General features: G+C 44.7%; 1 protein-coding gene across 1 annotated transcript; it reads left to right on the top strand.

Moving 5' to 3' along the window:
- The first annotated feature begins 888 nt into the window (after positions 1-888).
- On the top strand, positions 889-27710 carry Hr51 (Hormone receptor 51). The gene is made up of 11 exons (XM_069337947.1): positions 889-938; positions 1149-1300; positions 13485-13660; positions 14607-14745; positions 16863-17025; positions 18003-18106; positions 19689-19803; positions 21648-22030; positions 22207-22553; positions 23420-23666; positions 25754-27710. Exons 1-11 carry the CDS (start codon positions 889-891, stop codon positions 25987-25989), a joined length of 2112 nt encoding a protein of 703 aa, XP_069194048.1. The 3' UTR covers positions 25990-27710.
- Position 27711: the final 1 nt, after the last annotated feature.

Raw genomic sequence — 27711 nt, 5'->3', positions numbered from 1 at the left:
CATGAAAATGGCAAGTTACTATATGGATCTTGATATTTTGTTAAAGCATGACACTGGGGACGAACCCGACCGGCCTGTGACACTGACTTAACCCATGTGATTCATCCTGTAATATTGAGAGAGAGACTAGCCCCAAGCGTCTGGCATCTAATAGTCAGTCTCTTTTCTAGATACAAATATATTGATTTGTTTTATTATCTTCTGCCTTCTTTCTCCTTACACGCCTACTTCCTGTCTCTTCCCTCTCCATTCCCTTCCTTCCCAGCCCCCCCTCCCTCCCTCCCTCCCTCCCCCCTCCCTCCCCCCCCTCCCATCAACTTCACCGTAATTGTTTTTAAAGTCAGGTAAAATTAGACTGTGAGAGCATCTTTCATTACCGCGCCTTATTCTTCCTGCCTTCCTTACCACTCACTTTATAAGGCAACTTGGTCTCACTCGTGAGTCTCAGCCTCCTAGCCTCCTACACACGCACGCACACGCACACGCGCGCGCACACACACACACACACACACACACACACACACACACACACACACACACACACACACACACACACACACACACACACACACACACACACACACACACAAATCCCAGAGCAAATATTCGTCAAAAGATACAAAACATCTTTTTGGAATATATATATATATATATATATATATATATATATATATATATATATATATATATATATATATATATATATATATATATATATATATGCAGCAGCTCACCATACAGGGGACTTCCTATTAGCAATGTCAGAAACCGACACGTGTCTCTCACCGCAGGCCCTCCATATTGTTGTGGCTTTCCGTCTCGCTTCCACAATCCACACCTAATACAGGTGTATTTGCGGCGAGGCAGAGGCCGACAGGTACGGACGGCATGGCCTTCTCTGCCAAAGAACAGGAGGATGGCATGCAAGACACGATGAGGTAAATGACATTATTAAGAGGAGCCTCATCACAGCCGGTTATCCAGCAGAGAGAGAACCTCGTTACCTAATGTCCCGCAACTCTGACGAGCCTGTCGGTCTCCCCCCCCCCCCCAGATGGGATCACGGTGAACCCCTGGAAGAATGGTAGACAGTTGGTGTGGGGCTACACTTGCATTTCAACTTTAGCCAACACCTATGTTGAATTCAGTATTGCACATCTAGGCATTAATGCCACTCACCGGGAAGCAGCCAAGTCTCGTAAATACAGAGATCTTGACCACCACTACAATTTTGTCCCCATTGCCTCAGAGACACTTGGTGCCTGGGGTAAAAGTGCTGCTAGTTTTCTGAAGGAGTTGGGTTAGAAGCTAATTGAAACCACTAGAGACCCTAGAGCCGCCAGTTTCCTCTTTCAACGCATTAGTGTGGCGATTCCGAGAGGACATGGTCACTGCATCCAAGGATCCTGCCCGCCATCTGACGAGTTGAGGAACTCTATAACCTGTGACAAGTATAGTCTTGTACCCTGCATGTAACCAATGTTGTAACCCCCTTTTTGTGTAACGAAGTTTTAAATTTATATTAAATTTATTTTTATATATATATATATATATATATATATATATATATATATATATATATATATATATATATATATATATATATATATATATAATATATATATATATATATATATATATATATATATATATATATATATATAATATATATATATATATAATATACGTTCGAAAGACGTTAAAAGCCGGCCAATAGACAACATGTCACATTCCCTTCCTTTCTTTCCCATCCCTTTCCCCTCCCCTCTTCATCCAATCCCCGCTCCTCCCTTCCCCTCACCCCCTCCCTTCCCCTCCCTTCCCCTCACCCCCTCCCTCATCTCTCCCTTCCCCCTCGGGCCACTTTTAGTCGAGCCCGGACACCCACTTTATCTCCAGATTGACTAATAGATGGAGACTCATTTGAATTTTGATGAGGTAACGTGCGCCCAACGTGCGCCCACTGTTAGGCAAATTCATCCCCCCTTCCCCCCTCTTCCCCATCCCCTCACACTTCCCCTCCCTCCCTTCCCTACCCTTCCCTAGCCACCACCCTCCGATGCTCTTTTGTTTATCGCTTCGGGAGTCGCAAAAGTTTCGTTCGCCTATTGCGCACGGCGAGGCGCCTTCCCCTGAGTCTATACTCACCTCTCGCTCTTTCTATCTCTCTCTTTATATCTCTATCTCTCTTTTTATCTCTCTAGTCATCTCTCGGCTCTTCTCATTTTTTGCTCTCTCCCCCCTCACATATTTTGGTTATTTTCCCCTCTCTTGTTGCCTTTTCCCTGTCTAGTTTGGCCCTTTTCCACGTCTCCTTTCCGTTACAGGACACACAGCACCTTTCCTGTGCCAGGTAAGTCCACTACGGGCTAAGTTAGATCCCAGCTCATGGGTCCCGCTTGTTATCAACCTATTGTTATAACCCCTAAGTTATCAAGTTATCGAGTGCGAGTGTATATATGTATGTATATATATATATATATATATATATATATATATATATATATATATATATATATATATATATATATATATATATATATATATATATATATATATATATATATATATATATATATATATATATATATAATATAATGCCTAGATGCGCACCTAATCGTCAGAAACGCCCTAATATCCCTTAATAATTATTTGTTCAAATGTCTGTCTTTTGACAAATATATAAGAAACAAATAGTCTTTCTATGTGCAGGAATGCTCAGCGTTTAGCAAATAAATAAAGAAATTATATATAATATATAGAAAAAGAATTGAATGATCATTCAACAACAACTTGAAGGGAAGGGAAGGAGGGGGGAGGGAAGGAAGAAGGGAGGAGGGGGGTGAGGGAAGGAAGAATGGAGGGGGGGTGAGGGAAGGAAGAAGGGAGGAGGGGGGGTGAGGGAAGGAAGAAGGGGGGGGGTCAATATGAAGGTCATTGTGTGTGAGTGGATCAGGTCATTTTTATTCCATCAAATCACAGTTGGGGCGCATTTGGCCGTTTATATGGTGGCAATCAAATTACTTACTGGCCGACCAGAATGGAGAGGGGAGAAGAGGGGAGGGTGAGGGTGACGGAAGAGGGGAGTGGAGGAGACAGAGAGAGAGAGAAAGAGAGAGAGAGAGAGAGAGAGAGAGAGAGAGAGAGAGAGAGAGAGAGAGAGAGAGAGAGAGAGAGAGAGAGAGAGAGAGAGAGAGAGAGAGAGAGAGAGAGAGATGGTTGAAGTTGATACTGGAACAAGAAACCAATGACAGGATAATAGTAATAATAATATTGGTGATTTAGCAATACTAATAATAGTGGATGCCAGAGCTGTAATCACCACTTCTCAAGCAACACAAAGGAAGGTTTCACCGCACGATAGAACACTAACTCACCAACACACACAAGTGATGTGTGCGCTCAAGTGTAGAAAAAATATCTTTAATATACAAATATAATTAATATAAAACCCTGCTAATGGTTTACCACCATAGCTGACAGAACAGTGACAATGAACAGTGACAATGAACAGTGAAAACGAGACATTAGGAATCTTCTAACACTAACTAGGACTCATTTTCTTAATAAAAATGCTGAACGAACCCCCTGATATTATTCAATGATGGCAGAGCGGCTCCATCGACCTGGCCGAGCCGCTATCGAGGCGGACAGCCACCTTTAACACTGAGAGAGTGACAACAGACGATATCAAACCCGCCTGTAATTCCTGAATCATAAGTCCAGGGCCAACACTCAGCCGGGATTGGTGCTTCAGGAGGCGATGGGGCGCGGCTATTGGGCGGCGCCGCTGGCTTCCCCATCGCTCATTGGTCGACGCGCTCGCACCGGCCGACCCGGAGGGAGATGCATAGCTAAATTAATTGACCGGAATAAATTATGATGTGTCTAAATAATTGTGTGTTGGTAGCTTCCCTCCCTCTTCCCCTCCCACCTTTCCCATCCTCCCCCCCCGCCCCCGCCCTCTCTATTCTTTCCCATCCGCGACAATGCCTGTCTCTAAATAATATGCTCCCTCTCTCTCTCTCTCTCTCTCTCTCTCTCTCTCTCTCTCTCTCTCTCTCTCTCTCTCTCTCTCTCTCTCTCTCTCTCTCTCTCTCTCTCTTTCTCTCTCTCTCTCTCTTTGATTTGCATCATATTTCAGCCAATGAAGTAACTTAATATAAATGAGAAATGCGTCAATATTGATGTTCATTATCACTCTCCTAGCAGGTGATTCGCGCTCCGTTTTCTATTAGCGCGCGATGTCTTCAACAAAATCACCCCCCATTTTCCCTTCCCGTACACCTTCCGTTTTCTACATCGCCAATGAAACCGGACTAACCTCCCGCACCAGGGGGGGGGGGAAGGCTAAATCCCGATCCTAAAATTTCTTCTTAATCAGTTTGATAATCGGAGCTGAAAAGGCTGAAAGGGACACAATTACACACACACACAGGCCTCTCGACTTGACAGGGGGGTGTTTCACCGCCGTCAATGCCGGCAACGCACTTGCTCGCCATCTGACGTACACCACTCGCCCCCGAATACCATTTTCTATAGGAGGGCTTTACGCTAATCCTCTTGTTGAAAACCAATTCACTTCTCATTTACTGTTAGCGCCGACACTGATAGGTCGTTTATAACCGGAGCATCTGGTCTGTGGAACGGGGGATGTGGGAGAGGAAATAGGAGGGGGGATTGGAAAAGGAAGGGGAGGGTGGGGTAGATTAATTAACAGAGGAAAATTAAGAATCGGAGGAATGAGAGAGGTGGAAGATGCTAAAGAGATGGTATAGGGCAAGGGAGATAAATTGTGGAGTAGTGAGATAACAGGTGCTGAGAATAGAGTGTGAGAGGCAAAAAGAGAGTGAGGGGAGGAGAGGTGAGAGAAGAGAGAGTGTGGAAGAGAGTAAAGAGAGAGGGGAAGGGAAGTAGTTAAAACTGGAAGAGGAGCGGGGTCAGCTCGGGTGCAGGAGGTATTGATTAATAGTGTGATGGCGTGATCTATGTTTGCCCGTCCTAGAGCCGGCAGGATTTGCAAGCTGGTCCCCATGATAAATACTGCAGTGAGGTTTGGTTGGTGCAGGGTGGAGATGTGGTGGTGGTGGTGCACTGTGGTGGTGACGTAGTGGTGGTGTGGTGTGGTGTAGTGGTGTGGTGTAGTGGCATGGTGTAGTGGTGTGGTGGTGTGGTGTAGTGGTGTGGTGTAGTGGTGTGGTGTAGTGGTGTGGTGTAGTGGCATGGTGTAGTGGTGTAGTGGTGGTGGTGGTATAGGTTGCTAACCTAACAGTGTGCATGAGTGAGTGAAATATAGATATTTATGCTCCGCCTACCACCCTAGTTGTGCCTGTTGCATTTCAAATGAACTATTTTGATGGTCAATTTCTTTGTCAAATCTGGCCTTAAAGTTGTGGATGGAGGTGGCTTCCACAACTTGTTTCACTACATTCCACTTGTTGACTAACTGTACAGGGTACGAGTATTTCCTTACATTTCTTCGGCTCATTTGCGTTTCCAGCTTCCACCTGTGCTTTGCTTCTTACAAATTACGTTTGAATTTAGCCGTATGGTCGAAAACTGACGTAATTTGAAAATGAAAAAAATATTGAAAATAAATTTGGGATTTTTTCTTCCAAAACAATAAGTTAAGGGTCCTCTGATAGGTTAGGAGGGCAGGAAATTCTCCTAAAGTTTCAAAACGTCATGGAAAAACGTTAATTGAAAGTGTCCTCTCCTAACCTAACAGACTAAGCTGAAGGACACAAACAGAAAACGGGACAGTACATCACTTTCGTGAGCCGATTTCATTTCAAATTACGTCAGTTTTTGGCCATAGCGCGCATACGAGCGAAAAACAACGTTATTTGGAGAGGACGGGTTGTGTCATCTCGTCTTACATTCTCTCAATTTGAAGAGGCTGACTTGTTCACTTTATCTATTCCTCTCATTGTCTTATATGTTGCGATTATCTTCCCTCTCTTGTGTTTGTCGTCTAGGGTTGTGAGAGTTTGTTCCACAGACCTATACTCGTAGTTTACCTCTCTTAGTTCTAAAACCAATCTTGTTGCATAACCTCTACATATCTTCAATTTTGGATTTATCCTACACTTGGTGTGTATTCCATTCCGGTGCCACGTACTCCAGTACTGGTCTAACAAATGAGGCGTTGATTGCCTTGAAGGAGTCCTTATTTAGGTTTCTAAATGATGCTCTTATATTTCCCAGCGTCCCATATACTGTCGTTAGCCTTATGCAGGCGATAAGTCACAATAACGTGGCTAAAGTATGTTGACCAGACCACACACTGGAAGGTGAAGGGACAACGACGTTTCGGTCCGTCCTGGACCATTCTCAAGTCACAATCGACTTGAGAATGGTCCAGGACGGACCGAAACGTCGTCGTCCCTTCACCTTCTAGTGTCGTTATCCTGTTTATTTGTGCATATGGAGTTAGTATTGGAACTAAATTCACTCACAAAGCTTTCTCTCTTTCCGATTCCTGTAACTGCCTGTACAGAAGGCAGCCATTTTTATGGTGTAGATGCCTTCTGGCCTCCTCTCTCCCTTTTCCATCTTCATTACCTTGCAGTTTTGGGATTGAATTCCAGCTACCATTTGTTTGACCACTCCTGGAGTTTGTCTAGATTCTCCTGTAACTTTCTGCAATCCTCTTCTGTTTTTACATTCCTCATTAGCTTTCCAACATCTGCAAACAACGACATGCACAAGCTCATTCCGTCGGGAAGATAGTTCACATAAATTTGGAGCAGCAGCAGCGGTCCCCAGGACCGAGCCTTGTTGGACTCCATTTGTTGCATTCCTCCTCCATCTTGAAACCTCCTCTCCGACTGTGACTGCTTTCAGTCCTTCATGTACTCCCTTACCCAGATCAATGTGTTCCCGATTATCCCAGCTATGCCTCTCCATCTTGTACATCAGGAGCAGTGCCAAATAATTTTTAACAATTTAGGGGAAATAGAGTCTACACAGCCTGCTTTGTCCTATTTAATTTTAGTTACCCCTCGCATAAAACTCAGTCGAGTTTGCCAGGTATGGCTTTCCTTTTTTCCTAAATCCATGCTAACATTTTGTCACGAAGGCGGTTTGCTCCTGACTCCTCTCTCTAGCACTTTACGCGAATACTTGTCAATGACACAAGTCTATAATATGCTGCCTTCTTTCTCTCCCATTTTTTTTCAAAATATTAGGACTACGTTTGCCTTTATCCAGATTTATGGGAGAGATCCCTGTCTTAAGTGTTTTATTTCATAGTTTATATAATGGGTTTCAAGGACTTCTGCAGCCTCCTTCAGCAGCCATAGTGAGATTGGTTCTGGCCTGCTGTTGATTTTGACACGTCTACTTCCTACAGGTGTTTTCTCACCTCTTCTACAGTAACTACAATGTCATCCATTGTTTCTTCTGGGCTTTCATCTCATAACGCTGGTCTCCGCGGTGATTTTAATGTAAAGACCTGGTGGTGCGGTGGTGGTAATGGCAGCCGAATTGTGAGGAAAGGACTAATAACTGTGGTGTGAGGGAGGGACTGTATGTAGCTGTGGTGTGAGGGAGGGACTGTATGCAGCTGTGCTGTGAGGGAGGGACTGTATGCAGCTGTGGTGTGAGGGAGGGGCTGTAGGCAGCTGTGGTGTGAGGGAGAGACTGTAGGCAGCTGTGGTGTGAGGGAGAGACTGTAGGCAGCTGTGGTGTGAGGGAGGAACTGTAGGCAGCTGTGCTGTGAGGGAGGGGCTGTAGGCAGCTGTGCTGTGAGGAAGGGGGCCGCAGCTGTGCTGTGAGGAAGGGGGCCGCAGCTGTACTGTGAGGAAGGGGGCCGCAGCTGTACTGTGAGGGTGGGACTAACGGGTATGTTGTGAAGAAAGGACTATGGCGACTCTGTAGTGAGAGAGAAGTGAGGAAATGTAAAAGAAAGAAGAGAAGAAGTGCAAGGAAAAGAGCGAGGAAGGAGCCGGGTTTTGGACACGTGTGAAAGAGGAGATACAGAGGAAGAGGAGAAAAAGAATGATATAATTGAGTGGCAGATAAAATATAGAAAATAACATGAAAGAGTTTGGAATAAAAATGGAAATGAAGTAGAACAATAGTGTAAAAGAAAGAATTAGATGATAAACAATGAAAGCACATTCACAGAACCTTCATCCGTAAGATAGGCAGAAAGCGACAGAATGAAGATGAGAAAGGAAAATAAAATAGAGAGGGAGACGCAGGAGAGAGCGCGGGACAGATTGAATTACTCCCTGAGATGACTCTGTCAAAACCGTAATTGCATCAAAGCTCCTGGTGATGAGTTGCCAAGGGCTTCCCACTTTCTTTGTGAACCGTTTTGTCTCGTTTTCTTTGGTTCGCTTTCGTCCCGTTTTCTTTGTTTCGTTTCCTCAGCTTTATTTTGCTTTCTTTGGGAGAAATTTTAGCCAGAAAGTTTTTAGTTTAGTGTTCCTTAAATCTGCTTTGTTTTATTTCGTTTTCTTTGGTTCATATTCTGCCACTGTTTTCTAACTCTGGGTACATTTTCGTTCAATGTTCTTCTGGGCGTTTTAAGTTTAGTTTAGTTTTCCCTTTAATGGCTTACTTTATACGTATAATTTTAGTACAAGTGCTGAAGAACCTACAGGTGAAGTGATCTGATTAACAGAACACGCAAAAGTTATAATATTTTGTAATATGTCCGTCATATTCCCATATGACGTACATTTCGCTTACATACATTAGAACACCGTTTAGAAACCTAAACTAAGACTCCTTGAGGCAATCTACACAACATATGTTAGACCAGTAATGGAATATGCAGCTCCTGCAATCAACACCTTGTGAAGCATAAAACCAAATTGAAATATTATTTTTTTGTTTTATATACGTCTTCAACCTATACGCACTTGTAAGATGAACTAGGCCCTCTTTAGGAGGTCTGAAAGATAGTTACTGGACATTAACTCGGACAAACGCAGAGTTGAGAGAAATAAACAAAAGACGCCACACGTAGTACAGAATGAAAGTCAATTTAACAGTCTCCGTGGTGTAGTGGTAAGACACTCGCCTGGCGTTCCGCGAGCGCTATGTCATGGGTTCGTATCCTGGCCGGGGAGGATTTACTGGGCGCAAATCCTTAACTGTAGCCTCTGTTTAACGCAACAGTAAAATGTGTACTTGGATGAAAAAACGATTCTTCGCGGCAGGGGATCGTATTCCAGGGACCTGCCCGAAACGCTATGCGTACTAGTGGCTGTACAAGAATGTAACAACTCTTGTATATATCTCAAAAAAAAAAAAAAAAAAAAATTAATTGCCTCAGGAAATGTATATGTTTATCTCTCAGAATGTTTGGTAATATGTTTATTGTTTGTGATGTGTGTATATGTATGTATTAACACGATGTACTGAACAGGGGTGAGAATAGCTTGAGCTACCTCATCCCTTTGTGTGTATTTATACCTCGATAAATTTATTTCAATTTCAATTTCAATTTCAAATTAATTGCCTCTGTCAGCAAAGGATGGGGGGGGGGGGGGGGTTTGACCTGAGAGCTGCCATCAGGCAGACGACACCTGAAGCCCGAGACCAACGTCCAGACAGCCTTCAGGGTGTTACTCAGGCAAGTGAACAATCCCAATGCCGTATACGAGCGATTGATTGATGAAGATTAAGCCACCCAAAAGGTGGCACGGGCATGAATAGCCCGTAAGTGGTGGCACTTTGGAACCATTACCAGTATCATTAGCTGATACTGGTACTGGCCACCTGTACCGGTGGCCAGCAGTGGAATTCCCTGAAGAAGAAGTTGTGGAAGCCACCTCCATCCACAACTGTAAAGCCCGATTGAACCAAGAATGTGAAAGTAAGAATACTTAAACCGAAACGCAACAAGTATAAGGCTAGAAGGCGGGGAGCCAGAACCTCACTACATTGACAGTGATAAGTATGCCACAACCTACCCTACCACCACCACCACCACCACTACCACCACCACCACCCACACTACCACCCACATCACTACCACCACCTCCAACAACGCCACATTAACAAGGCAACGTAGTTAACATGTTATCCTGGATTAATCCTTTGATGTGTTCCTGAGGGGCTTACAACGGATTACTGGCGATTACTGGCCGCCATGGGGTACCCCATGGCAGGATTTACGCTCACGGAGGGTGGGATTAAGGGTGGATGGGAAGGAGGGTTGGTGGTGAAGGGAAGGAGTATAGATGGAAAGGGAGAAAAGATGTAAGGCGGAGAATGGAAGGGATGTGGGTGGAGGAGGCTTGGAGAAGTGGAGTTGGGGTGCAGAAGGAACAGAGGAGCAAAGGAGGTGTAAGACAGAGAGAGAGAGACACGAGGGAATGGGTGACTGAAGAGGGCGAGGGCTGAAGCCACACAAGCCACGATTTCTGGGCCAAGAACGGCACTCGAGCAGCCTAAACCAATCACATAGTTATGTCTTGTGAGGACCTTGTATGTGTGTGTGTGTGTGTGTGTGTGTGTGTGTGTGTGTGTGTGTGTGTGTGTGTGTGTCTGTGTGTGTGTGTGTGTGTGTGTGTGTGTGTGTATGTGTGTGTGTGTGTGTATGTGTGTGTGTGTGTGTGAGCGTAGTCATATCAGTGACTATGGGGAAGGGAGGTCTTGCATTATGCCTGTCTACCAGCCTTATTGTGTCTATGGCAATGTAATTAGCTACTCTGTCCTGCTAACTCTTTGTATATATTTCCAGATGCATAATAATAATAATAATAATAATACACAGATAAATCACATTATCACGATACATCAATGAGAAAACTCAGACACAGACAGGTTACAATTCTTTTTACCATGTCATGACGTAGTCGACCATCGCGTGCATTTGGGAACACCCAGCGCATAGGTTCGAATCCTCATCACGGCTCCTGTGGATTTTCTCAAGAATAATAATATTAATATTGATAATTTAGAGTAAAGATAACCAATGGCGAGAGAGGGCAAGAAAGGAGAGGCAGCCGGTGATATAAACGGGTCAGTTGCGGTCAATCCCGGGACATGATCACCGCATGAGGATTACCCAACTGATATACAGATTGATTCCCGTCCTCGATAGCGTCGCTCCGCCCCCGCTATCGTGCCGCACGCTCACCCTTACGGCACCCCGACACTAAGCGGTAATTTTTGGTGATTAGTCAAGCCGTGGGGAAAATCTTATCGAATCTTAACGCTCGGCAAAAATGTGACTTATGTTAGAGCGGCAGCCGAGGCCTAGCGGGGGTGGGGGGTGGGGGGGGGGGGGGTTGTAGTGGGGTGGTGGTGGGGGTGGTGGTGGGGGTGGTGGTGGGGGGTGGGGGGGGTTGTAGTGGGGTGCTGGTGGGGGGTAGGGTGGCAGGGGTCGTAGTGGGGGTGCTGGTGGGGGGTAGGGTGGCAAGGGTCGTAGTGGAGGTGCTGGTGGGGGTGGTGGTGGGGGTGGTGGTGGTGGTGGTGGTGGTGGTGGTGGGGGGTAGGGTGGCAGGGGTTGTAGTGGGGGTGCTGGTGGGGGGTAGGGTGGCAGGGGTTGTAGTGGGGGTGCTGGTAGGGCTGGTGGTGGTGGTGGTGAGTGTGATGATGCTTGCCTATTAATACTTACCTATCAGTAAGTTCGGGAAAGTGAGGTCTAGCGCTCTATGCCTCATCTACCAGCCTTGTTGTACCTCTTGCGATGTAATTTAACTTTCTGACGTTCGAATTCTTTGAGGAATCTGGCATTAAAGTTGTGGATGGAGGTGGCTTCCACAACTTCTTCTTCTCACTGCATTTCACTTGTTGACTGTCTGTACAGGGGACGAATATTTCCCCATAGTTCTTTGACTCATTTGTTTCCAGCTTCCACTTGATTTGATTGTTGCCACCGGAGGCGGCTAGTTTATTGTGCACCCCGTACTCATCCTGTGAGCTGTAGCGCCAAAAAGGATTACAGACAGCATATAAGGTCTTTATCAGATCTCAACGGATATTATTACATTCACAATTACATTTATCCTGCACACCTTTTAATTATACTGTCCGTAAAATTGTTCCATTTCAGTAGCTATGTATTTACAATTGAACATTATACATTAATGGTGAGTCTTTTTGCTAATACTTGCCCGTTTTAGCTATGGAGTTATTACAGGCTTATAGGAAAGCTGTTGTTTATTATTAATAATCTTTACACTGCACTGCTTGTTCTTTGATCTCACATGTTACGCTTCCGGTAAATAAATTACATGGATACAGTGAAAGGATTTCAGAATTTGTTTTCCTTAGTAATAAGATGGATGTTACGGCCCTACTGGGACGCAACCGGGTTCTTCTCTGATGGTAGTAGAGTTTGGGAATCCGGCCCCAAGTTAGTAGAGGCTTTCAAGGGGTGTGTTCCGTAATGCAAGTCAAAGCTATCAAGGAAGGTACATTGAAGACAAGTATTCTAATTTATATATATATATATTCCCACCACCGTAATTTAAAGTCATAAAAGGGAATTATTACTACACAATGTACAATGAGGTCTCCCTCTCTGAAGACGCTCAACACTCGGCGATGCTTCTTCTGGGTAGCCCTGGTCTCTGCTTCCGTGGCTCACGATGAATCCACGATAATTCTACGACGAATCTACCCTGGCCACAGGCCAGCCAAATCACAGTCCCACTGGGTGCCCCGTCGTGATGGCCTTCAACCACAATCCAGCCTGTAGCTGGCAGGTACCGGTCAGCCTCGCTGTCAGGCCACTCCACAACTAATACAAGGGTTGCGAGCCCTTGGCAGGAGCCTCGTGTGACCCGCTGATCACTCTCCTCATTAAGCACCACAGTAGCTAGTCTCTTCCACCAGCCAGCCCCGGATAAGGTGATTCCCGACACTGCCACGCCTCAGGCAGGCTATTACACTCTCAACAGAGTTTGTCCGGGGGTGGCTCACAGCTTCTTCAAAGCAGACTCGTGAAGAGACCTTGGCTGCCTTGGGTAGACTAAGCCCCGAAATCATTCATTCATTCAAATTCATTTCATTCAACGTGAGTTTAGATTTATCTCTTGTTCAGTTTTATGACAGTATAAGATGTAGTGGTGTAGTGTGTGTGTCCCTGTGTTGGTTATCTTCTTGAGATTATCTTGAGATGATTTCGGGGCTTTTTAGTGTCCCCGCGGCCCGGTCCTCGACCAGGCCTCCACCCCCCCAGGAAGCAGCCCGTGACAGCTGACTAACACCCAGGTACCTATTTTACTGCTAGGTAATCTGTTGCACACACTTTACACTTTACTTCATCTAGGACCCCCTATACAAGCCAAACTGCCAGAGAGACCCCGCAGCCACGTCTTATCCCACCTCTGGCAACGTCTGTGAACATGAGGAATTGGTTACTTGTCCCATACACATGTTTTCTTTGACACACTTCATTGTGCTGAAGTGAACGTGTGTGTGTGTGTACTCACCTAGTAGTTGAGTACACAACTAGGTGAGTACGCGTGTGTGTGCCTAGCATGACCTAGTGTCTCCTGCCTCTCCCCCAACAGGAGTGGAGGACTTCATACGCTCCCCGCGGGACTCCTGCAGCAGCAGCAGCGCCAGCAGTCCGGTGGGGTCGCCCCATCAGCGTTCACCCTCCATCACGCCCCCCGCCGCCCACGCCGCCCCCATGATCACGCCCTCGCCCTTCCCGCCGCCCTCCCTCTCCATGCATCACCATCAGGTGAGTCATGAGGCTACACCAGGTGAGTCATGAGGCTACACCAAGTGAGTCATGAGGCTACACCAGGTGAGTCATGAGGCTACACCAAGTGAGTCATGAGGCTACACCAGGTGAGTCATGAGGCTACACCAAGTGAGTCATGAGGCTACACCAAGTGAGTCACGAGGCTACACCAGGTGAGTCATGAGGCTACACCAAGTGAGTCATGAGGCTACACCAAGTGAGTAACGAGGCTACACCAGGTGAGTCATGAGGCTACACCAAGTGAGTCATGAGGCTACACCAAGTGAGTCATGAGGCTACACAAAGTGAGTCATGAGGCTACACCAAGTGAGTCATGAGGCTACACCAGGTGAGTCATGAGTCCTAAATGTTTTTCAATATTTTAGCGTTTCTCAACAAACTAGTTAATTATTTGATAATTTAAAACTGTTTCGAAATTGTTCCTGATTGTTTTTGAACAATTAAAATAATGTCAAATAAATTTAAAAAGTTTCTAATCATTCACGAAAGTTTCTAATCATTCACGAAAGTTTCTAATCGTTAATGATGATTTATAAGAATTTAATAGAAATACTAATACCTGAAAAATGAATTTTTCATTTTCAATTATTCAACATGACGTATAAGCCACACACAAACCAGAGCCAGGAGTCATGAAGCATTTACGCAGCCACTAACGAAACCTGTACATCTTTCTTCAATAATGATGACTTTGAGGCAACAAAAAAACCCGCTCACTTGGAAATAGCAAGTGAGCGGTGATTCGAAGGCTCCTATCGATATTTTCAATGATACATATTGTGCAATGTTGGCTTTGCTTACCTTCAAATAAGATTGTTTACATTCAATTACTCTCAGTTACATTGAGAGTAGGAGACGTAATTGAGAGCTCTTGTCAGCTCTGACCTGAGCATCACAATGACCAAGTCTTCTTTTCGAGCAGATGAGCGCCGGAGTGCTGGGTGGGCGGCTCTCTCCTTTGGGCGGGCGGTGTCCCAGCAGCTTGGCCAGCGCCGTCTGCGTCTCCTCTAGCGGCATGGGCGTCACCATGGGCGGCACTACCCTTGGCACCGTCAGTGTAGGTGTGTGTCTGCCTTCTCAGCTCATCCATCTTACACAACCTTATCTTCCGTCTACCTTTCTTCTGCCACCTGGTTACCTTGTCATCTACTGTCTGATAATGTTTTTGTCTGTGTGTGGGATTATGTGAGCTCTTGTCTGTGTTTTACGTGTGTGAATAGGGTGGAATGTTGTCTGTGTGTGTGTGTGTGTGTGTGTGTGTGTGTGTGTGTGTGTGTGTGTGTGTGTGTGTGTGTGTGTGTGTGTGTGTGTGTGTGTGTGTGTGTGTGTGAAGGGTCAGTACAGTCAAGCTGGACACAGTGCCCGGCAGCAGGCTTCGCTGTTGTATCAGCTAAAATATATATATATATATATTTTTTGTTTCATATTTCCAGGAGAAATTATTTATGAACATATATTTGGGTTGCTTGTCTTCCTTTGTTTATATTCTCTGTATTCTTGCTATGCCAACTTTCTGAGGCTCCAGATTACGTAATTTTATGGCAGCGATTAAAATAAGATCAAATGTTTTCTATATTCTTAATATAATTAACCGGTATATAGAGGTTTATATATATTATTTCCCAATCGATAGCATTATGTGATACCGAGCTCGAAGTGGATCGATGTACATCTATGAAAGATAACATTGTATCTATGGCTTCGTGTTCCACCAGCCCAGGTTGGTAAGGGTAGCTGCCACAGTAGCAGGTACCCCCTGACCAACCATTCTTTAATGGCCTTTAGTTTAAAAGTTCATTTTAGTGTGATTTAGTGTTCCGTTTCGTGTGGCTCGAGGAGCGGGATAATTTTTTACTCCTCTGTGTTGCTTTGTGGGCCAACTTGAGCAGGTCTCGTCACACCGTTGACTGGTTGTTTAATTCAAGCAGTGTAGACATTGTTAACAGTGTTGGTGGGTAGTATTAACTAGGGAAGAATAGCCCTATAGAATAGAAAAAAAGGGGATAGCCCTATTTTTACATAGGTAGATGGTCATTTATGCAGAAGCCGTTGACAATATAGAGTCTACGGCTTCTTATAGTTACACTACAAGATATAACTATCAAGGGGAGGTTATACTAAATAGAATAACCTATCTTTCTGATACAAGATAGTATAACCGATAGTTAACCTATAGTTATGATTATACTAAACAGGTCGCTAGGAACACACGGCCGTGATGGTCTGTGTTGTGAAGAAGCCAATGGGTTGTGATTCCCCCTCTGTTATGATCGCCAGAGAAGCTTTAACCAACTCCCGAGACCTGTGTAGACCCAACTGTGTCTACGGGGATCTAGATCTTGGGCCCCGCCTCCGGGTTATTAGCCTTTTGTGCGTTTATATTCCTCCCGACGTTCCGGTACTCCGCTACTACTTGCCGCCGCCCCGAAACTGCGAATAGTGCTGCTCTTTACACACAGAAATCACAATAGCGTGATACATCAAATGAACAAATCCACTGGTGTTACTCTCATCACTTCTGCTCGCAGTACATTCAGTCAGTTAATAATATTGTTCATAAATAGATGTATATATATATATATATATATATATATATATATATATATATATATATATATATATATATATATATATATATATATATATATATATATATATATATATATATATGGGTATTTTGTTTTGTTTATCTGACACGCTTCACCCACTTGCCTCTGGCGTCGCCTCCTTCTGTGTGGAGTGTCTCCTTGCAAGGTGTCTTTGTCCACCCCTCTGTTTCCCCTCGTGTCTCTGTGACACTTGTTCTTGGTGCCCCTTTCTTTTTATCTTAAATAACCACTGAAATTCCCTCATATCCGACCTTTAATCTCCCTTCACACACGACCCCTCATCTCTCTCTCTGACATCTCGCTCTCCATGTTTGAATAAATCCCCTCACTAATCTCCAATACCCCCCTCCCTCCTGACATATGACCTCCTTGGCCTCCCTTTCCCCCCCCTGACCCCTGTCCTAACCATCCCTTTTCCCCCTCACACCATTGTCGATCCATTCCACCATCCCTTTGGGCCCCTTTGACCTCTGTCTTTCCCTCGTTACTCCCCCCTTGACTTCCCCTTCCTCCAGTCCCCTTGTCCCCTAGTTTCCCTGGCCTTCTTGACCTCTGACCCCACCTCGCAGGCAGCGTGGGCGGCCTGGGCGTGGGCGGCGGGCGGCGGGTGTCCCCTGGGCTGCAGTGTCTAGTGTGTGGAGATACTTCCTCCGGCAAACACTATGGTATTCTGGCCTGCAACGGGTGCTCTGGGTTCTTCAAGAGGTCCGTCCGTCGCAAGCTTATCTACAGGTAAGGCTGGAGAGTTCCTTCATAGGTAAGGCTATAGTAGTAGGCATCCATCAGTCTCAGGAGACTATGGAGTTTCTCTCTATACCTGTATATTTAGTTCGCTATAGCGAGCTAAATATACAGGTATAGTTAGATTATGCTCATGTGCAACTAGTTAAACCCTGCACGTATGTTGGCTCTATGTGTTGCTATATGTAGTTAGTAAAACTATTAAGAAGCACAAGACGGTGAAGATTTGCAAGATGCAATTATAGGAAGTAATTAATATCAAAATCTTGTGTATAATCTAATAAGGTTGATGGGAAATTTCCCTCTGTTGATTAAATTAAGGTGCGGTTTCACCTGTGTCCATAAAAACTGTCTCCCACGTGAGTCTGTTCACAGGTGCGGCTACATATGGTATTAAAGTTTAACACAGTACCTCATTTACAGGAAGATTTAAGTAATTTCACAACAAAAAAACTCTGTGACAAAAACACTTGTACCAGCAAGCTCGCGTCATTGTTATATTAGGTAAAGACATTTTAGTTCCAGAGGAATTGTCTCACCAATTCGCTCTGTGATGCCTCTTCTTGATGCTGAGGCCCGTATATTCCCCAATCTTTGTCCCTCAATACCAATCAGGCCTGGACAACTCAGTCTCTGTCACTCAATACCAATCAGGCCTGGACAACTCAGTCTCTGTCCCTCAATACCAATCAGGCCTGGACAACTCAGTCTCTGTCACTCAATGCCAATCAGGCCTGGACAACTCAATCCTTCACTGTCCCATTCCGTTCCTTCTCTGCTGACCTTTGACCTCAAGTGATCTGGACAAGTCAGCTATTTAAGTCTGTCAGTCGTTCTGCCAAATTATATTAAATCTACAATAACCTCTATAGTTGAACAGCTCAGTCTCATTTTGACTTAAGTAGTCTCTTCTCTGCGTGACCTCTGACCTGGGCTGTGTCCCCCCCCCCTCCTCCTCCTACCGGCAGGTGCCAGGCGGGAACGGGAGCGTGTGTGGTGGACAAGGCCCACCGGAACCAGTGCCAGGCCTGTCGTCTCAAGAAGTGCATCCAGATGGGAATGAACAAGGATGGTAAGCTGAATTTTTCTCGATTTTGTTGCTGGTTGTGGCAGGTTCTGGTTCGAAGGGTGGCCCTCCTATTGAGGTATTAAGGTGTAGACTGGGTACCCGCCAAACACACACCGAAACTACGACGTTGGTACAACGTTCGAACACGTTTTAACTCTTCCTAACCAGTTATAACAACCAATATAGCAAGTTATAACAACGTTTTAATACGTCATAAACACGTTAAGCCAAGATGTAACAACATTATTACAAGTTGTAACAAGCGGAAAATAGAGACAGTTTCGGTTTGTGTTTCGAGGGTATAAACGTTGGTATATATTTTGGTATAAACGTATAGGTATAGACTGGGCATAAACATATAGGTATAGACTGGGCATAAACATATAGGTATAGACTGGGCATAAACGTATAGATATAGACTTGGTATAACCGTTGGTATATTGATTTTCTTCCAATTGCTAAGAGGTTTTCCACAAAGGATATTTTTTTGTTGTGCTAAGAACAGTCTATTGGGAATTTAGGATGGTCTTCCAAGTGCTTGCTGAGAATCTATTGATAGGACCAATCTTCCTCGTCTGGGGGGAGGGTCATTTTGCAGGTTACTAGGAAATTTCTATTAGCCTATTTTAATGATCTTGATATTTTGAAAGTTTTGATATTTGAGCCAGTTGCAAGGAGCTCATCTTCGTGGCTTGCGCTACCTGGATGAAATCCTGTTCTATGCAATGTTGAGACGGCATTTACATGATACACGCGCGCGTGTGTGTGTGTGTGTGTGTGTGTGTGTGTGTGTGTGTGTGTGTGTGTGTGTGTGTGTGTGTGTGTGTGTGTGTGTGTGTGTGTGTGTGTGTGTGTGTGTGTGTGTGTGTGTGTGTGTGTGTGTGTGTGTGTGTGTGTGTGTGTGTGTGTGTGTGTGTGTAAAAATCATTAATACTTATCATCACCGGGTAGAATATTTATTTATTTATTTATTTATTTATTTATTTATTTATTTATTTATTTATTTAATTATTTATTTATATACAAGAAGGTACATTGGGTTAGAGAGAATACATAGCATAGTGTTTACAATCTTGTAAAGCCACTAGTACGCGCAGCGTTTCAGGCAGGTCCTTAATCTAACAGATAATTTTAAGTACGTAAATTCTAGCAGAATTAATAAAATGATAACGGGTACATTGCAAGAAAAAAAATGAGATGAGAGAGAATAGTAAGTATATTAAAGCACATTGGTATATTAAAGCTCTGATTGATTTATGTGTATAAATATGCAAGCATGAACACCTGCCTTACCTGATGAGGTCACAACGAAGGAGATGAGAACGACTAAATAAGGCTAGACTAAAAGGTGTTTGATAGCCTGGATTTCTTTTACTCCCTTTACCCGTTAACGGCATTTGTCTCCCACCCTCCCTCCCCCCTGTTTGTCCAGCAGTTGAACTAGTCTCCCGTTGCACCCCTTTCCTCTTTCTGCCCGTTAATGATCATTGTTCACCCTGTTGAGCCACCAGTGAGGCTGGCTTTCTGTTGCATCCCTCAACCCTTTGCCCGTTAACGACCCCTGTTCCCCCTGTTGGTCCACCAGCGGTGCAGAACGAGCGACAGCCCCGGAACACGGCCACCATCCGCCCCGAAGCCTTCGCCGACATGGACCAGGAGAGGCTCCTTCGGGAGGCTGCCGTAGCCGTTGGCGTCTTCACGTGGGTACTAACCTGAGTCAGGTCCTCGGTGTGCATGAGGCAGGTCCTTGGTGTGCATGAGGCAGGTCCTTGGTGTGCATGATTCAGGTCCTCGGTGTGCATGAGGCAGGTCCTTGGTGTGCATGAGGCAGGTCCTTGGTGTGCGTGAGTCAGGTCCTTGGTGTGCGTGAGTCAGGTCCTTGGTGTGCGTGAGTCAGGTCCTCGGTGTGCATGAGTCAGGTCCTTGGTGTGCATGAGTCAGGTCCTTGGTGTGCATGAGTCAGGTCCTTGGTGTGCATGAGTCAGGTCCTTGGTGTGCATGAGTCAGGTCCTTGGTGTGCATGAGTCAGGTCCTTGGTGTGCATGAGTCAGGTCCTCGGTGTGCATGAGTCAGGTCCTTGGTGTGCATGAGTCAGGTCCTCGGTGTGCATGAGTCAGGTCCTTGGTGTGCATGAGTCAGGTCCTTGGTGTGCATGAGTCAGGTCCTCGGTGTGCATGAGTCAGGTCCTTGGTGTGCATGAGTCAGGTCTTTGGCCTTCATGAATTAGACCAGTGAGGGGTGCATGAGGCAGGTCCACCGGCTGCATGAGGCAGGTCCTTGGACTTCATGAATTAGATCACTAAGGATTGCATGAGTCAAGTCTTTTGGTCGGCATGAGTCAGGACTTTGGACTCAAATATTGCCATAAAAGTTTTTAATTAAATCAATTCAATCAACATCAATCTTATATCAATAATCAACAAATTAAAGCTCAAAAATATAGATTAATATTATCAACACAATGGCCAACTGGAACAGCCGAAGGCTTTTTCTATATCAACAAACAACTGGTAGTTAGTGAAATAGCTGGGTGGTTGATTCTTACATTATCAACTTTGGATTTCTTGTACTCTTGACCTGAACTGTGTTTAGGACTAAAGTATGCATGCCGGCTGGTCAGTAAGGTGATTGATTGATTGATTGATGAAGATTGAGCCACCCAAAAGGTGGCACGGGCATGAATAGCCCGTAAGTGGTGGCTCTTTTGAGCCATTACCAGTATCAGTAGATGATACTGGAGATCTGTAGAGGTGCGACTGCACCCTGTGTGACGGGAGATGTCTCCCGTGGTCAGTAAGGTGCTGTGGTGGCCTTAATAAACCCCTCCAGAGGTGGATAGGCATTAAATCCAACGTCCAACCAAACCAATTTCAAATTATTTTCAACACTTTTGTAAAGAATGTGGTAAACACAGACGTATGTTGGTGCCGATGAGTTATTTATTGATAAATCATTAAAGCTGCTAAAATGTTTCCCAAATTGTTATGAGTGACAGTAAAAATGTACGCATAGAAGCTCACACACAAAGTTGGTTTTGTGTACTTGTTATACAGAAAACTTAAAAGTTCATACGCTATGCTTCAAGTTCTCTCCGCTCTATAAATCGTTGTATCCAATGCTGGAGAAGTGTTTGTCCTGCGCAGCATCAACGCCGAACACGACTGATGGAGCCAAACTATTAAATCTTGGCAGGAAATCATCGAGCAGCTCAGGAATGAGCCACAGTCACGAGACATTATGAATGTCACTCAGTCATATACGCTTCCTAAATTAACAACCAGGTTTAAACAAATGCAAATTACTTAATACTGGTGAATAAGGGTTACAATAGACATTCAAAGTTCCTGAGAATAATACAAAATAAAAAAAAATTATGATCTTTTACAATACAAAAGCATTATCTTTCATTCGCAATTTAATTAGTTTGGAAATAATACTGGATGGCAGTACCTTATTATGCTTAAACAAATTCATTTGACAATTATATTTTTTTTCCATGGCTGTCCATAAATAGGAAAGATAATATTATTTTTATCATTGCCAGGCCGCCTCTACCACTGCCCGGGCTGGTGACGGCTGCCATGGGCGGGTCGCGGGGCTTCCTGGGCCCTCCCTCTGTCAGTAGTGCGTCCCCCTTCACCACCGCCCACGCCCACCACGCCCTCGCCTCCATCGCCTCCGCGCCACCGCCCCCGCCCACCTCCTCCTCCTCCAACAACAATAACAACAATCCATCTACCATCAACCACATGTGTGGCGCCGCCAACGGTGGGATGGCGGGAACGCTGCTGGGGGCGCAGAGAACCCTCTCCCCGTCCAAGGAGGACCACGACCACGGTGAGAGAGAGACAGACTGTCAGGCGCACAGTGAGACAGGAGACAGTGTAGTCTGGTTGATTATAGGCGCGTCACGTGTGGGAAATATATAACAAACGCTCAGTTAGGTTAAATAACCTGAGGTGATTGATTAACTTAGCTTGAAGAAGAGTGTCCGCGACCTTGCCATACATCAGAGTAAGGTCGTTCCGGAATATTGTTCTATATTTTCTGTGTCACGTAAACTTGCTGCCTCGATTTGTAAATCCCTTCTTGTTACTGTTGAGATAACACATTTGTTATCCCTCGAATTATAGCTAATTTATTTCCTCTCTCCTGCACGAGGAGACGCCCGTTAACGTCCCCTTGTCCTCCAGCAGGAGTTCGTAGTGTGGACTCGCCAGTGGATGTGACGGGCGGCGGCAACGAGGACACAGGACCCATGGGCCCCCATATGCCCCCAGTTTCCTCGTGTTCGTCTTCGTCCTCGTCGGGGACCTCGTACGTGGATGCGGCGCCCCTGTGGGACCCGTTGCAGGAGTCGGTGCAGGAGACGGCGGCCAGACTTCTTTTCATGGCTGTCAAATGGGCCAAGAATCTCCCCTCCTTCAGTAGCCTACCCTTCCGTGACCAGGTGCGTAGCTTGACCGCCAGCCAGCCAGTGCCGCCCTGTGCTCAGAGCACAGGATCGTCACACAGTACAGTTGTAGCATATTAGCCTCTAGGGATCCTCCCGTATCAGCACCTACCCTCCATAGTTCTATTGTCCCGCTTGTTCCGTAACGAATCTGTAGCATGATCTTTACCAATCAATCTCAAGAGTCTCGTCACAACCTTATTTTTTTTTATACTAATCAAGAATGACTGGTTCTGATGTGTTATTAGGAATAATCACTACCAATACGCGATGTAACGACTATGTGAGTCATGCTAGAGTTCAAGGCTCGCGAATGGAAATACAGGGTTAAGAATTTGGCTGAATATTTTCACACAATTGAGAAAATAAAGACTACTTCCTAGTTCAAACTGAGATGTAGTCAAGGTATTGGTATTATTAACCCCGTTACAATACGCTTTGCTATATACCCAGGAGTCAGCGTGTTGCGAAGTTGCTTCCTGGGGAGGGTCAGTAGTTCCACCCTGGGGTGGGGGGAGGGGGGGGGGTCGTCGATAAAAGCCTAATATGTATACATATACACTGTATATGCATTAATATACTGTATAATTATTAATACACTGGCTGCCTGTCCCTCGACATATTTATTATTTTAAATTATATGTGTATATATTTGGGATTGTGTTTGACTTCTGTGTGAAAACACAAATTTGGTCAGGACATTTATCTTTGTTTAGAGAAGACAATAAGCTGTATGTACTTCCGACTCTACAAATGTAACATCATCAATTCTAAATCCTTTGTGTACATTTTATGTGGAACAGACTCGTATTAATGTGTTCTCGCAACGAAATAAATGTTAAACACAACTTTTGTTAAACCAGGTGGTGCTGCTGGAGGAAGTGTGGTCTGAACTATTCGTGCTGAATGCTGTCCAGTGGTCCCTCCCACTGCCCACCTGCCCTCTCCTCTCGCCCTCCGCCCACGCCCACGCCCTCGCCCACGCCCATAAAGCTGCCCAGGCTGCCCACGACATCCGCCAGCTGTCTGAAGTAGCAGGAGCGTTCAGGGACTTGGCTGTGGACCCCGCCGAGTTTGCATACCTCAAGGCCATCGTCCTCTTCAGACCAGGTGACGCTGGAGGGCGCAAGGGTCGCCTTCTGGCTGACCTGTCTCCCTTGCTTCATACTTCATTAGATTGACTACATTCAGTAGTAACATTATTTGTGTTCCTGGGCAGTTAGTGTCACTTTCTGGTGGCTTTTGCCTCTAAAAGGCTCTAAAAGGAAAATGGCTGTTATTCCTCCCTCAGACTTTGCTCTAACCTTTACCGTAACCAGCTAAGGAAGACGTCTTGAAGGATGGCGAGTCTTTATCTAGAGCTGTGACACATTGTCTCGTAGGTCGGCAGTCTTCAGGTACCTTCAAGACGACTTTCCTAAGCTGTCTGAGGCACAGGTCAGAGCAACGTTTGAGGGGGAATAACAGCCATTTGCTATACTTTGTAGGCATAACCAATCAGAAAATAGCACTGATTACCCAGGAAAAAAAGATTCGAATTCTCATCGTGGCTCCTACGGGTTTCTCATTGATCCATCACGTTAGTGTGATTACTCTCTGTGTATTAAAAGATGAGCGTTAGAGGTAGAACAGTCCTAGACGACAGAGCCAAGTGCATGGGTGGGGGGGGGGGATAGTGTGAAACCCTGGTTCGTCTTCAGTGGAAGCCTCACAAACCCTCGTGGGTTTAGTAGAATCCCTAGGTTGCAATCCTTTTGACCATGTTGTGGCCTAGTTGTTTGGGGCGTGTGCCTGGAAATACCCAGCGCATAGGTTCGAATCCTCGTCACAGCTCCTATAGATTTTCTCAATGATAATAATTTATTTAGTTCAAAGTACATACATACAAACATAATATGGAAGAGCAGTGGAGGCTTCCTAGGTAAGACAAATACCCTGCCCTCAGCCACTAATACACAGCGCGTCCCCCGCATAATGTGTACACAAATGTTGTGGACATAGAAGCTTAATGGGATAACTCCTAAAACTATATCAGAAACATTTATAAACTGAAGAAAATGAATATAAATAAATTGCTAAATTTGTACGTGGTATTCGGAATTGCAAATATTGCAATCGAACAACACTAAGAAATTTTCACAGTAAGCAATTATAGAGTGAAGAAGAGAATAAACAGAGGTATGCAATTGTGGATTAATTGTTTACACAGCAATTATCGGTAACAGTAATTGTTCAGTAATTAATGTTTAGTAACAACAAAACACACGTTGACATTTAGGAAGTAAAGTTATACCTCTCGTTGGTTACATAGAGTTAATTAGGTAGTTCTTAGTTTCCTCTTTTAAACTGGTTGAGAGGAGAGGAACAGTCTTTAATGTGATTAGGGAGGTCATTCCTCAGTTTGGGACCCTTTGATTTGTAGGGCATTTCTGCTCTGACTAAGTCGCACTCTTGGAATATCAAATAGATATTTGTTTCTCGTGTGGTGGCCATGAGTTCTGTGGCAAGTGTACTCTAAGAAGCGCTTAAGATCAGGATTAGCACTGCACTTCAGTTTGATATACATAGGGTCCACCTAAGAGGGTGTGTAGTGACATAATAGCAAACATTTTCAAAAATTTAAGTAAGGGGGCGAGTGCTGTCTGGGACTTGAGTTTGTTATTGTTCTAATTGCTAACTTGTGAGTAATTAGGGGTCGCTGATAATTTTGGGTAGTAAACCCCCAGGCACAGATGTCTTAGGTGAGGTAAGGATAGATGAGCGAGTAATACAGCATTACCAGGGCAGGGCGAGGTACGAGGTATCTGATTTGAGAGACAATGGCTACTGTATTAGAAGCTTGTTTGCCATATTTAATAACCATCCTTCATGGGTTCTTCCATAGGGTGACAAGCTTCCTAATCCTTGGCAAAAATCGTGAGGTTTTTTAGAATTTACAATTTTATATTTAGAATCATTTTTTTTAATGAAAACATTTATCTACGACGGTTTTCATCCTCAACTTTCATTTCCTCCAGACATGCATCTCACTCACCATCACGCCACGCTCTCACATACCCTTGTTCACCGCTTTACCTGCACCTCCACTAGTCCACTTCAGCCTCCATGCAGTGTACGTCTGCCTTTGATCCATCATAATTAACTGACATATACCCTGAGTCCCTGAGCCACCACTGACACACCGTACACACCGGCAGTGCGAGGACTGAAGGACGCGGCGCAGGTGGAGTCGCTTCAGGACCAGGCGCAGGTGATGCTGAGCCAACACGTGCGGGCCCACTACCCGGCACGCCCCGCGCGGTTCGGTCGCCTTCTGCTCCTGCTGGCGTCTCTCAGATCGCCTCCTCCACCCCGTGTCCAGGCTCTGTTCTTCACCGCCACCATCGGCAACACCCCCATGGAGAAGATCCTCTGTGACATGTACAAGAGTTGAAGAGTGGAGGATAGACAAGGTCTACTCCGAACACCCTTCAGGCAGTTACTTGCCGACTGCTGGTATATTTGTGGATGATGTGTGTGTGTGTGCGGTCCATGAGGACTAATCTTCTGGATATAAAGCCATCTTAGAGTTGGAGTTCCTTGAATGCTTGAGTGTGAGAGTCTTAGATATGCAGTAGAACTAAGGCAATGAACTGCCTATATGTGAGATAGATTTTATAGAGCATTTAAAATATTTTGACAATTATTGTTCAATTCTGATGGGATATACAAATGATAAGCTGGACTCAGGATTTAAGAGGAAGAATATGCTAGTGTGGGAAATGTATGCTTATTTGGTCCATATGTTCCGGTTGAATTTTAAATTTACTCTTTTAATGGAAAAGGGAAAGGGTGATGAAGGTATATAGATGGGTGATTTAGAAACGATAAAATGAGAAGATACAATTTTGAAAACTTGTATAAACTTTATATATAATAATACACGTGGACTAGAGACTTCCTTACCCAGACCCATACGTCACCATGCATGAATATCACCCAAGTGTAATGATTCATATTTTTCATTGTGAAATGAAAAATTACAATTTAAAGCCCCAAAAATTTCATCCTTCTAAGAAACATTACAGTGAAAGATGTTGAACTAAGTACTATGATCATCAGTGTATCTACGAGATATTGTAAGTGTACAGCAACGTGGAGGGGACCTGCTGCATGGGTAACGGCTTCTCCTCAATATCAACCTACCCAGGCTTTGCGCCCTGTCAGGGCGCGACTCCATAGTCTATAGACTGAAGGATCCCTACTACTACTACTACTACTACAACATACTGTAGATACACTGAAGGGTATTGGGCTCTGTTTAAAAGTGCAGAATTCAGCCAAATAGATGTGGAACAGTCTAGATATAATAAATTAAAGGAAATATAGTGGTACTGAGAAACACTGATATAATACAGTGTTCCAGTTTACATTCTTGACCAACTTGAAAGTCACCTGATCTTTTTTCCTGTATGTCAGGCAAGGGCAAACGTGCCCACTCTTAATGCGTGGGCATCTGTGAGTCGGGGCACGACTACCATCCTGTCCGCACACTTTTGGCATTGTAGTGTTGATGCTATCGACCTGGAGCCAGATTCACGAAGCAGTTACGCAAGCACTTACGAACCTGTACATCTTTTCTCAATCTTTGGCGGCTTTGTTTACAATTATTAAACAGTTAATGAAATCCGAAGCACCAGTAGGCTGTTTATAACAATAACAACAGTTGATTGGGAAGTTTTCATGCTTGTAAACTGTTTAATAAATGTAACTAAAGCCGTCAAAGATTGAGGAAAGATGTACACGTTCGTAAGTACTTGTGTAACTGCTTCGTGAATCTGGTCCCTGAACTATTATGTTACTTTAGTCAAATAAAGAGCCCCGCAATACTGACGTTTGCAAATGAGCATGATGAGTTAGGAATGAGTACACACCGAGCGAGACAGGAAGGAATCTTTGCGTTGAGAGACTAGCAGGTTGCATCGTGCATGTCCCTGCAGCTCTGATATTTATCAGTTTGATTTTAAGAACCAATTCAAGCTCTGTGCGTGCTTCAATTTCCTGTTACGGGGACGAAAGTTAAGACAACCTACATTCTATCCTAAAGAAGCAAAGTTATTCCTCACCTGGGGCAGTACTATTCCATACAGCAGGAAATTATATATATATATATATA

This window comes from Procambarus clarkii, chromosome 39 (assembly GCF_040958095.1).
Source record: "Procambarus clarkii isolate CNS0578487 chromosome 39, FALCON_Pclarkii_2.0, whole genome shotgun sequence".
NCBI classification, from domain to species: domain Eukaryota; kingdom Metazoa; phylum Arthropoda; class Malacostraca; order Decapoda; family Cambaridae; genus Procambarus; species Procambarus clarkii.
Note: the sequence above shows the minus strand (reverse complement) of the source record. Positions and strands in the feature narration are given on the sequence as shown.

Bases quoted from the DNA above. Each gene is read 5' to 3' on its own strand.
- Hr51 (XM_069337947.1), top strand. From the start codon at position 889: ATGGCCTTCTCTGCCAAAGAACAGGAGGATGGCATGCAAGACACGATG. The intron at 1,301-13,484 runs GTTAGAAGCTAA...CTCCCCCAACAG, and splicing joins TAGTTTTCTGAAGGAGTTGG to GAGTGGAGGACTTCATACGC. The intron at 19,804-21,647 runs GTGGGTACTAAC...TATCATTGCCAG, and splicing joins GTAGCCGTTGGCGTCTTCAC to GCCGCCTCTACCACTGCCCG.